Source organism: Mus musculus, chromosome 1 (assembly GCF_000001635.26).
Source record: "Mus musculus strain C57BL/6J chromosome 1, GRCm38.p6 C57BL/6J".
NCBI lineage: Eukaryota > Metazoa > Chordata > Mammalia > Rodentia > Muridae > Mus > Mus musculus.
In genome coordinates this window covers 58,140,771-58,153,305 of record NC_000067.6, presented here as the reverse complement: position 1 = coordinate 58,153,305, position 12,535 = coordinate 58,140,771, and the positions used below count along the sequence as shown (strand labels likewise).

The 12,535-nt window shown below is 45.5% G+C and overlaps 1 protein-coding gene across 4 annotated transcripts in view; it reads right to left on the bottom strand.

Annotated features, from left to right (window-relative positions):
- Aox3 (aldehyde oxidase 3) overlaps nt 1-12,535 on the bottom strand; it is an 89,087-nt gene that overhangs the window by 48,916 nt on the left and 27,636 nt on the right. For 3 of the 4 annotated variants that reach the window (XM_006496285.4, NM_023617.2, XM_006496284.4), the window contains 7 exons: nt 11,811-11,955; nt 10,544-10,636; nt 6,731-6,882; nt 6,019-6,112; nt 2,902-3,011; nt 568-752; nt 123-285 (listed from right to left, as the gene is read on the bottom strand). In XM_006496285.4, coding sequence (XP_006496348.1) covers nt 123-285; nt 568-752; nt 2,902-3,011; nt 6,019-6,112; nt 6,731-6,882; nt 10,544-10,636; nt 11,811-11,955 — 942 coding nt within the window. Of the gene's footprint in view, nt 1-122; nt 286-567; nt 753-2,901; nt 3,012-6,018; nt 6,113-6,730; nt 6,883-10,543; nt 10,637-11,810; nt 11,956-12,179; nt 12,501-12,535 lie in introns of those variants that run through there. The other variant, XM_017312370.2, reaches the window with a different exon arrangement.

Below are 12,535 nucleotides of genomic sequence, written 5' to 3'. Positions count from 1 at the left end.
GCCTGCAAACAGAACTACGGTGACGTCAGCACATGGTGCTCTCTTAACCTTCCCAGAAGCTGGAGAAGCATCTAGAACAAACTCCCTTCCCCAGGGCATCCTACAGGCAAACACAAACTTACCCTCGTCTTTAACTGCTTCAACACGTCTAAGTAAAACATGAAGAGGAAACTGATGGCAAGAGTCTTTCGGTATTCCTCCATCCCTCCAGGGGCTGCCATCAGGAGGGAGACTTCCTCACAAATCATCTTGCCAGCATCATCCAGCATTTCTTCATCCCAGCACCTAAGCACAGGAGGGGATGCAGCCAGCTCAGTGTGGGCAGGGCCAAACGGGCATCTGATACTTACCAAAATGAATCTAAACTGTAAACAAAGGTTGCCCAACCTATTTTCTCACACAGGACTCTCATGACACCCATCAACGTCGTCGTAGATCCTGTTTTCTTGTGCTTACTCAAGAGCTATACTCCATAGAAAAAAAAGGCATAACCCCTCCCCTTAGCCAGTCAGATCAGTTGCCGCTACTCAAATGACAAGATAGTCAGAGTAAAAGTTTGTAAGTCACCTTCCAATCAGCTGCCGGCAGGACTTATCTGCGCTGATTACGGTGGCACCAATCCCTCCATATAAGATCCCCAAGTCTGTAATGGTGTTTGTGTCCTCCTTGAAAACGACTTTCATTCCAGCATTCACTGTTGCAAACGCGTTTTGCTGACGAGGGGCCTGTCTGAAGGCTGATACAAACTCCCACTGGAAAATGAGACGAATGACTATTTACTGAGAAATGTTTCAAATCTACAACAGTCGTAAGGGCAGAACATTAATAACTATATATCCTTCACTTAGGTTTGTGGCCTCACCAGTGATGAATCAGGTCTTCCCACCCTGACGCTTAAGACACACTCCTCCACTCAGTCTAAGTGGAAATGAGTCATTGGCTTTGTGATGCTTCATCTCTAAATATTTCTATATGTAACTCCTAAAATATAAGGGCTTTCTCCATAGCTCTAGGCCAACAGCATTATTAACAGCAAGCCTAACGATCCAATGATACAATGCTACTATCTAACATTTAGTCCATATTCACATTTCTGCATGTAGAACTCCCCTACACCCCCCCCCCCAGCCCTGGCCGTGCCTTACCCATGAAGGTGAGATCTTCACAGCTCTCTTACTTTCTTTGCTCTACCAGAGTTTTCTGCCTTGTTCTTTCATGACACTGATTTGGGGAACAATAGACTGTTTGTGGACTGTCTCCTAACTTATCTGATTCTATCTTTATGAACTGATTTAGGTTGAACTTTGTGGGGTGACAGACACATAACATGGGTGATGTAGTATGGGATGTGTTTTTTAACTTCAGAGTCACCCTGCTTGCTACAGATACCTCACTAACACACATGAACTCCTGAATAGGCTCCATGCTTAGAACACCATTTCTTTTCTCAATTTGGCAAAACTTGTTCTGAAGTTGTAGTGTCTTTGATGTTAGCCTACAAGGTTCTGCAGAATGGGATCTTTTGATCAATCAAAAGCAGCAGATTTCCAATTTTATTGTTTAATGTATTCTGCCACATGACTGAACTTGAGCTAAAACTGTAATCTGTAAACTCTGGCAGAGGAAGAGTACAGTTTTAGCTCAAGTTCAGCGATGTGGTTAAAAGCACTGACTGCTCTTCCAGAGGTCCTGAGTTCAAATCCCAGCAACCACATGGTACTCACAACCATCCGTAGCAAGACCTGACACCCTCTTCTGGTGTGTCTGAAGACAGCTACAGTGTACTTATGTATAATAATGTATAATAATAAATAAATCTTTGAGCCTGAACAAGCAGGGGCTGAGCGAGCAGAGTTGACCTGCGCGAGAGGGGGTTAACCGAAGCGAGCAGAGATTCTAGAAATTCAATTCCCAACAAACACATGAAGGCTCATAACCATCTGTACAGCTACAGTGTACTCATATACATAAAAATAAATAAATCTAAGAAAGAAAGAGAGAGAGAGAGAGAGAGAGAGAGAAAGAAAGAAAGAAAGAAAGAAAGAAAGAAAGAAAGAAAGAAAGAAAGAAAGAAAGAAAGAAAGTGACTTTGATGTCTTTGGCATGCCACCTGCTCAGAAGCTCCTTAATAAATGTTGATTGAATGACTCTCACTGTGGACAAGCGTCAACAATGAGTCTGGTGGCAGTGATGACTGGGGTCTCATTTTTTTTGGTTGAACAGATCTCAGAAACAAAACGTGAGCTACAATAGTAACATTTGTCCAAGTTTCTGGATGGAAAATAGATATTGTTATTGAACAGAACGTGAGCCAGAACTGTGCTTCTCCAACAGTGGCCACACAAGAGCCTGGTATGCTAAGAGCATCTCTGTATAGCCAGAGGTCACTGGTGCCTCACACACGTCTCTGCAATTATCACTAATTTAAAGAAAACATTAAGATGGTACAGTAAGGCCATCTTTATTTTCTCCATTTTACTTAGCTCTTCTGCGGTTGATGGAGGCTTGGGGTCTTGGTCCTCCCAACTTTTCAGCATGAGTCTTGGGTTGAAATGATGAAACTTCCTTGGAGTGCAATCTCCTCACCTATGCAGCAGGGGTCCTTTTCACTGAGCTACTATGGGTCCAAGGTCCTGAGGCTTAATGCTGCTGAAGAAGTGTGAGGAAATAATACACCATCCTGATGCTGCAAGACATGGTTGAAGGAGCTGGCTACATCTAATTTGATATTATTTGCACCTCTGCATGCATAAGATATTTGTGACAAATTCTATGCTTCTCTATGCCAAAGCTAATTCAAGATTTGGAGAGAGAGAGAGAGAGAGAGAGAGAGAGAGAGGGAGAGAGAGAGAGAGAGAGAGAGAGAGGCCAGTAACTATTATAGACCTTGTGACATCATACCTTGCTGGAGCGTGGCACAAAAACGGAGATGAGCACTTGCTCTGGCTTCAGGATTGCATCTGGAACTCCAGCGAGAAAATGATCATTCAGAGGGATTTGCTGTATTCCTTCTGTGAAGGGAAAAGCACTTTATTAAAGGCTTAGACCGGGGGCTGGTGAGATGGCTCAGTTGGTAAGAGCACCCGACTGCTCTTCCGAAGGTCCGAAGTTCAAATCCCAGCAACCACATGGTGGCTCACAACCACCCGTAATGAGATCTGATGCCCTCTTCTGGTGCGTCTGAAGACAGCTACAGTGTACTTACATATAATAAATAGATAAAAAAAAAAAAAAAAAAGGCTTAGACCATTGCTACTCTTTTACTGAATCCAGTGGTATTCTTCTTCTAAAAACAAATTCCAAAATGGGCAAATAGCTACTTGTGATGTCCTGACCACCCTGTGACCTGACTCTCATTTGGGAAAGATGTCCTTCTTCCTGTAATAGCAGGATCATCCAGTGTGGGGGAAACTCTCTGCCTTGCTTACAGTGTATGTCTTATGGGGCAGAATAACCTGAATCCATGTGTATGTGTGGTCACTGTGCCAGACGATGTGTGGGCAGTGGTGGTGGGGGACATATGAATGAGAGAGGACAAGGACCTCCTGGGTTTGAAGGGATGTGGTAAGCAATCGGATGTTGCTTGTGAGGATGGTGGATGATAGCAGCCATGACCAGCAACACACAAAGCAGCCATACATTCATGCAAATATTTCAAACCCAAATCCTAAAAACCCAGACCCAGAAATAAAAAATATGCTTCTAGAGAAAGTCACCTAGGGAAGGTGAAATATTTATTTCCTTGTGACGTTTTAAGAACTCTTTGGGGAGGTCTTCTTGCTGAGCCTGGGTGAGGATGAATCTTTGTCCTCTGAAGGTGGGTGTGCTCTGTGCTCAGAGGTAACAACCATTCAGGAGCCAGATTGATGGAAAGAATGGGGTCAAATTAATGACTACACTTCCTGACCAACAGTCAAGTGAAAATAGACTGATTTTTCTTGTGTAAGTTGTAAACCAGGAAGAATTTTCATTGTCCTTTCTCTTACCACACAGGGACCACTTCCCTGTCCTGTCCTGTCCTGTCCTGTCCTGTCCTACTGGAAGCTCCCTTTTAAATAAGTTTATCTGACAAGGTCAGCATAAATGACCATTTGTTTAGTAGCCCTTGATATCATCCTCTCCTGTGGATCCTGCTATAGAATTTTCCATAATAAGACCCATGAGGGGTTTGGTGGCTCAACTCAATGCCAGAGTGCTTGACTAGCACACTCAAAGCCCTGAGTTTGATCCAACACACACACACACACACACACACACACACACACAGAGAGAGAGAGAGACAGACAGACAGACAGACAGACAGACAGACAGACACATGTACACACAGTACCTGCAATACTGTGAATTAGTAAGAAATACATATTTGGCTTCTGCCCTAGTCTCTGACATTAATCTCTAGAGCCCTTGTGAACAGGAGAGCTACAAGGAGTCTGTCTTGCTTTTGAGTTTAGTTTTCTGATTCTGTTTGCTGATTCGGAACTCTTAGACCTGTGTAATTTCCTGAGAGGTTAAGAGTATTTGACACAGCTTCTAAAGTCCCTGGGGTTTCCTGCATGAAAGAAGCATCATTTTCATTAATGAAGTGACTCTTAGTGGGTACTTGAATGGCCTCAGCATGGGAGCTGGTTGCCAAGGTAACCAACCAGGTGATCGGAGGATTGACATTTTAGCAAACATCGGTGGCATCCTCAACCCCATCTCGCATGAGGCTCTAAAGCCTGGGACCTGATGGCCGAACGCACGGAGGTGACCAGCGGGTGGTGAGCTTGGAGAGGACTTAGAGGCATTCAATCTCTTTCCATAAACTGTGCTCTGTGTGAGCCTCACCTACTGCTCACCAGGAAGCTTTGCAATGTCCCCTAGAGCACACGGGCAAGCACAGCCTAGTGCTTACCTGGGTTTTGGGGAGCCAATGTAGCAAAATAATAAGAAGGGTAGGGCCATGGCCCTGCCCTGACTTCTTTGGTCAGGAGTTCCAGAGACCCATTTGGTGGCTGGGGTCTGAAGTGGCGACACTTGAGAACTGACTCCTCAGCGTGTGGCTTATGATACTCGATGATACAGAGTCAGAATCAAGCCAACTTCAGTTAAAGTCTGCTGGGGAACTGCTTGCGGTGTGATCCCTGCCCATGTCTGCAGTCTAATGTGTTTTGTGCCTGTGGTACATGAGAGTTTTAAAAGAAAAAGTTGGCTTTGTTCTTTAAAGTACTAAAGTTTAGCTTTAAAGGAAGTAAGTGATTGCTTTAGAACCTAAATATATGAGCACAGATGAGGTGAGTCACCGCCAGTCAGAGAACAGGCAGAGCCAGCCACCATGAGAATAAACCCTGCGGTGTACCATTTCAGCCTCTGTAGTGTGAGCCGGCTGCAGTGCTGTTGACGATGATCTGTGTCCTGGTAGCATCCTCTGTCTCTGTGACAAAGTGTCTGCACAAAACATCGTAGGGGAGAAAGGGCTAACAGTGCAAAGGGCATCATAATGGGGAAGCTAGATGGCATGAGGCTGGAATTGTTGCTCTCGTGGTGTAGACAGGCAACAGAGAGCAATGCTTACCTGCTGGGCTAAGTTTCCTCCCTCTTCAGTACAGAACCCAAGCCAAGGGAATGACGTGGCCCTCCACTAGGGTGGGTCATTCCATCCCAACTAACCTGACCAAGACAGTCACTCCCAGGCATGCCCAGCTGCAGACTACGCTAGACAATCCCTTACAGATCTTCCTAAAGCGTGTCTCTTCCTGATTACAGAGCCTATCAGGTTGACAATTATGTAAATACCTAACACAACCAGATCAAAGGACAAATCAAGTAGCGGTGGGTTTACTGACAGTTCTGGCTTTCTTGAAGTGTGCCATTTGCTTACTATCTTCCTGATGTGTGTGCTTCTAGGTCTTTCCACAACAGACTGAAACCTCAGCACTGGGTTAATAGTATAAACAGTGAGCTCCCGTCGCCCCACGTCTCTATGGCTAGTGTCTGGGAAACTGTCACCTGTACTTAGAAGGGAACTCAGTCACTTACCTGTTGAGGCAACATTGAGGATGCAATTGCCTATGCCCAAAATAGGGTTGAGGTCAGAGGTCGGCAGTCTACTGATAATATGACCACCTAAGGACTAAAGGAAAGATTTGTAAGCATCCCCAGGCTTTTGTTGTGAGCGCTGAAGTCCGCTGAGCCTAGTGTTTCTTTTCAGGATAATTCAGCAATTAGAATAAAACATGCCAGCAGGGCTCCAGGTTTTCTTGCAAAATCTGAAATGTTTACAGCAACGGCTTATCCTTTTAATTATTTACAAAAAAACCCCAAAACAACAACAATAGCAACACCCCCCCCCAAAAAAAAATAGGAACACAGTGAACGCCACCTCTATTAGGAACACAGCAAACGCCACCTCTATTAGGAAGGTGCTTGTTGAGATTTATGGATGCGGACATTGTTCCAGTTATGCACATGAGGCTTGCACGGCAGCAGACAAAAACATGGTTAAAGGAAGCCACACAAATTGCGTCTAAGTATTGGTGGGAGGTGGGACTATGAGTGTGGGGCCAGAGACGTCCCTGCACACCAACCTGGTCATTTAAGTGGCTTACTCCACAGGGATCTAGAAGTGGGCAACCTCTCATTCAGCCGTGTGGAAACCACAAATGGATACAGCCAGAAACAGAAAGAGTGATGAATGCTATCTTCCCTCCTTAAAGAGTCCCCACCCAGAGGAGGGTTGCAGAGAACCTACGGCCACATTCCTGATCTGCTGCCCAGCCAGGGTCTTCAGCTGCTTCAGGAGAGCACAGTATATCTGCGTCTTCTCCTTAGGGAGTCTGGAGACCACGTCAGACAAGACGTTCTTCACCTGGGTCAGGCTGAGGCCTGCGCCCAGTGTCAGCCCTGAGAGTGAGAGCGCTTTGTTAATGTTCTGGAAGCCGGGGAGTGAGGGGGAAAGTGAGGAACGACGTCAAGAGTTGATTATGATGCTGTCTTTCCCACTCAGGAGGTTCCACATGCTCACTAGATCACCTTATAAATATGAAGAAGAGAGAGCAAAAATACTACATGATCCCTGAAAGGCACCCGAACACACCAGGACAGCCAGCGCTCACTCCCTCGTGAGGGCTGAGGGCTGTCTGCTGTCCTCTGCCCAGTCTGTGACTTAGCATCAGGCGCTGTTTTCTGCCCCTGGTGTTCTGTTCACGAAGCCGCCACCTTCTCCATCTGCTGCTTCCCACCTACCTGCTCTGGGATCTGCCTTCCCAAGTTGTAGTTTCATCAGGCTGCCCTGTTAACCTGCTCCCTAACACATCATGTGCCTCTCTTGTACAGCCCTGGTCATAGCCGTGATCTTCCATGTAGCTTGTGTGACGTCTCCCCTCAGCAGCAGATGGTAAGTGCCAGTGCGGCAGTATGAAGACCTGCTTTCAGACCACTGTATCTCTGATGACTTGCACAACACGTCTTTCCTTGGTTCATACCAAACCCTTCCCATTTCAAAGTTGAACTTGGATTCCATTCCCTTGTCCACAGGTGCCCTCACATTTATTTATTTTTCCTTCCATTTTCATGTGCATGTGAGTGTGCTTGTTTGTATCTGTGCTGGCACATGTGTGCACATATAAGATTTTAGGATCGTCTTCTATCAGTTTTCCTCCTTATTTATTGAGGCAGAGTCTCTCAGTCAAACCCAGAGCTTGCTTATATGGATAATCCTGATAACCAGTTTGCTCTCGGGATCTTCTGTTGCTGCCTTCCAAAGTTAGAATTAAAGGCAGGCCATTCATACACCCACTCATGTTTCTGGAAGTCCAAACACTGGTCCTCAGGTTTGTGTGGACCACAAGTGCTTTTGACCACTGAGCCATCTTCCCAGCCTTGCCTTTCTCATTTATTACTTACTAGTAAACACGCATCTGTCCTTGTGTGACTAGTATTCTATCGTTCTCTAGTTGGAGGACTACCTTAAAAGACACTATGAATAAATTTCGACCTGCCTCATCCACTGTGTAGCTGTTTCTGAGCATCTGCTGTGCTCGTCATCCTAGGGCAGAGAATATAGACAAGGTCTCCTCTTAAGTCAGCATCCGGTAGGGAAGGAGAAAACCGGGCAAGCAATAAATGGTGTGATTTCAGCTCTGCTAAGTGCTAGGAAGATGCATGTGCAAGCTCTTCCTGGTGAGGTTTCTGGTCCTTGTGTATCACCAGCCCACCAGCAGCCACGCTTAGAAAATCTTGTCGGGAAACCAGAAATGTTCAGCTAGTACTTCTCTGCTTTGTATGTGACACCCTGTCTTGGACTTCCTATAGAGAAACTTTTAATTTATAACTGCTTACCTTTCCCAGAACACAAATGTTTTAGGTTCTGATTTATCAGTGTACGCTCAGCAGAGGGAGCTCGTGATGTAATTTTTGGTACGTTAAGCAAAAGGGCTGTGGAGACAAGAATCTGCAGTAAGCAGGCTCTTGTCTCACAGGGCTTGCTTGCCTCCCTCCCTGGAGAAAGGCAGGGTTGCTTCAGTTGGTGTTAATGGGTGTGGTGGATGATTCGCCTCCCGGCAGAATTCCTTTTGGTCAGGTTTTGATATGTTTATCCAGTCAGTTAACCTAGAATAAACAGCCCAGCTCACAAGTCCAAAGATTCATCTAGAGAGATGAGATCTGTTTACTTGTCCGCCTCTCTACCCCGCGTGGCTTTTCATCTCACACTGTGAACTCAGGCTGCCAACCTATTTGGCCTGCCTTCCTTTGGCTGTGATTTATCATTGAACAAATAGTGATCTAGGCCACTGGAAACTATAGATCAGGGATCTATTTACAGCCCAGTGGATGTTGAAAGAACGCTTACTGCACGAGGATCCATTTGTTGGCAAGATGAAGACTGTCTGACTTGAGTGCTCAGAGACAGGGCTGTGACATGACTCAGCAGCATTGAAACCAGGGCTGAGGATGGCAACCATGACAAACCTAGTATGTGCGCCTGTGTATTGTTTCCAGGTTCTCAGTTACCCCAAGATGAGGCTTGCCAGGATCGTGCCGGTCAGGTAGGAGGTTCCCCAGCACAGCGCATGCTCTTCTGCACAAGCTGCTCCAACAGGATGACAAGTGTGTGTGTGTGTGTGTGTGTGTGTGTGAGAGAGAGAGAGAGAGAGAGAGACAGACAGACAGACAGACAGACAGACAGACAGACAGGGACAGAGACATTCTACAGCTCAGACTGTCCTGGAATTCACTATAGAATAGCCTAGGCTGGCCTCCAATTCACAGAAACCCTCCAATTTCAATCTCTCAGATGCTGAGATAACAGATATGAGCTACTAAGTCTGGTTCAAAAGGCACCATTTAAAAATATCCTTCCCATAGCCGGGCGTGGTGGTGCACGCCTTTAATCCCAGCACTCGGGAGGCAGAGGCAGGCAGATTTCTGAGTTCGAGGCCAGCCTGGTCTACAAAGTGAGTTCCAGGACAGCCAGGGCTATACAGAGAAACCCTGTCTCGAAAAACAAAAACAAAAACAAAACAAAACAAAACAAAAAAAACCAAAAAAAAAAAAAAAAGAAAAAATATCCTTCCCTTTATTAAATGTATCCGTTAATAGGAAAAACACAACATGTTGAGAAGAACATGGACACATACAACTCTCAATCTGATGCTAGTAATTTTGTATCTGGTTTTCCACTAACAAATTTCTATTTACCTTTGTATTATTCCTTCCTTAAAAAGAAAAGTCCAAGATTCTTTTTAATTGAAGCTTGAAAAGCACTGAAAGTGTCGCAATCCTAAACTTAGCACCATTTTGAAGGCTCCTGTTAGCTGTGGAGGAAGACTCTGCAGAAGATAAAATATGACTAACAGCACCCACAGCATCACATCATCTGAAGGCTTCCTCTCATATCTGCTGCTTGTGTGATTAATGCTGAGGGAAGAAACCGTGTCTTTCTTGGGAGACCGTATCAGCCAGCTCACAGCCCTGTACCTGGCTCATGGGAGAAACTCGATAACTTGAAAAGGAACTGAAAAATGAATGTTGGGACATGGCTTTATTCTCCTTGCACTTTTCATGGACTAGCATTTACCTAAAGCATTGAGTACGATCTCGTGCAGGAGGGCCATTGAGCTTCTCCTTGTTGGAGAGCTGTGGGCATTCCCTGAAATCAGTTCTGTGGCCCTGGAGAAAGAACTGAGGGTGTCTACCAGATGGAGTCTAGGGTAGCCATTTTCTCAGCTGCCAGAGTGAAGACAACAGGGAAGGTACTCTTCAAGGAGTGGGGACCTTAGACATAGCAGGATGAGAGTCTGAGCAAATCAATAAAAATTATTCGAGGCCTAGTTCTCTGCGGAAAAAGTTGAATCTCAAGACAGGATGTGCAAAGTTTTTCAGGATTTCCTAAACTCAGGACATGTTCTTTACAAAGGATCAGCCACAGTTCAGCACTGGCTGAGTGTGATCTCCTCCATCACAAGAGCCTGTGATCTCCTTAGTGTCAAGCAACCTTTGCTTTTTTTTCCCCCAACCATCCATTTGCAGCATACAAACCTTCTTAGAATAAATAAGAACATACCTTGCTTTGTATTAGTCACCACAAATAATTCTAAGATCCTTGCAGGAGAGATGATAATTGGATAAGATACGTCTGTGAACTTCATATGAAGCCCTAAAAGAGAGAAGAATCATCATAATACAGGTATGCTGGGCCTGGTGGCACACGCCTATGTGTGTGCAGTGGCGCAGGAGGAGGGCAGCCCCGCAAGTCTCTACATCAAAACTTTAGAAGGTGAAGGGGACGGAGGATACAGCATCAGATTGAGAGTTGTATGTGTCCATGTTCTTCTCAACACGTTGTGTATTTCCTATTAACGGATACATTTAATAAAGAGAAGGATATTTTTTAATGTTGCTTTTTGAGCCAGACTTAGTAGCTCATATCTGTCATCTCAGCATCCGAGAGACTGGAATTGGAGGGTTTCTATGAATTTGAGGCAGAGCACTTGCCTACCATGGGCGATAGCTCAGGTTCCATCAAGGATAGAGGGGAGAGGGGGAGAAGGAAGTGGAGGAGGAATAAGAGGAGGAGGAGAAAGAACAGGAGGAGGAGGAGAAACAAGAAGAGGAGGTAGAGGAGGGGGAGGAAGAGGAGGAGGAGAGAGAGGAGGAGAAGGGAGAGGAGGAGGAGAAAGAACAGGAGGAGGAGGAGAAACACGAAGATGAGGTACAGGAGGGGGAGGAAGAGGAGGAGGAGAGAGAGGAGGAGAAGGGAGAGGAGGAGGAGAAAGAACAGGAGGAGGAGGAGGAACACGAAGAGGAGGTAGAGGAGGGGGAGGAAGAGGAGGAGGAGAGAGAGGAGGAGGAGGAGAAGGGAGAGGAGGAGGAGAAAGAGGAGGGAGAGGAGGAGGAGGAGGAGCAGGAGGAGGAGGAGGAGGAGGAGGAGGAATACACCAGCTAGATTTCATTTTGCAAGTAAGACTAGGACCTAGAACTCACTGAAATGAACTCAAGGGGAAGGAAGCCTGTTTCCTTTTTTGGTGGTCCTTACTCAGGCTGGGACTTTTTCATTAAGAAAAAGGTCTGTTTTACTATCTATTGGTGCCAGGAAGAAAATGAAAACCTTTCCCCCTACACTCCAAATCTAATCACATGGTATAGTTGGGATGAAAGGCCAAAGTACAATGTGGACAGGGAAGGCATCGGTGCTACAAGCCAGCTATCAGCCAGACCAAAGGAAGACCTCCTGTAACCCGTGAATCTGCTTGTGAGCCAATGCTACAGCTTTCTCCTCTTTTCAGTAATCTGAGCACCAATGCAGGAAAGAAGTGGGTCTCGCTACCCACCCAGATAGGTGTTGCCAATCACAAGTGGAGCGCTGGGATGCTTCATTTTCAGTTCCAGAAGGTCATTTAGGGTTCCTGGGGCAATCCAGGTAGTCCTTTCCCCACGAAAAGTCAGAACTGTATTTTGGGACTCCTCGGCCATCCTCTGCAATATTTAAATTCAGACAATGATGATGTCAGTGAGAAAACATGCATAGACTTCACAGCTCACTACTGGACAGGCAGGAGCAATGGATAACAGAACAAAGAAAGAAGCTAAGTCTTAATTCATAATTAAATTAATTCCTTCGAATATTTTTCTCCTCTTAAAGTTTAAAAATGAAGTAGATTTTAATGAAGTCTTAATTTATAAATAAACAAGACTCTTACCTGCAAGGACAAGGACTGAGATATCTCATGTCAACCCTTATTCCCAACCAAAGGCATGACCGTAGACTTCAACTACCAACAATGATATTCTATCAACAGAGAATTAAGCACGTGTGAGCTGAGAGCTGCATGATGTTACCATGCAGAGAAGCGTGAGGAATATACCACGAGATAGGAGACCCAGGTTCTAAACCTATCTTAGCTACTAAGTACCCAGATCAATTTAGGAAAACTCTGGACCCTCTCTATGCCTAGCCAGGACACCCACACCCCCACGACAGCTAACAATCGTCCATAATCCCAGTTCTAGGAGATCTGAAGCCCTCTTCTGGCCTCCATGGGTACTGCACACATGT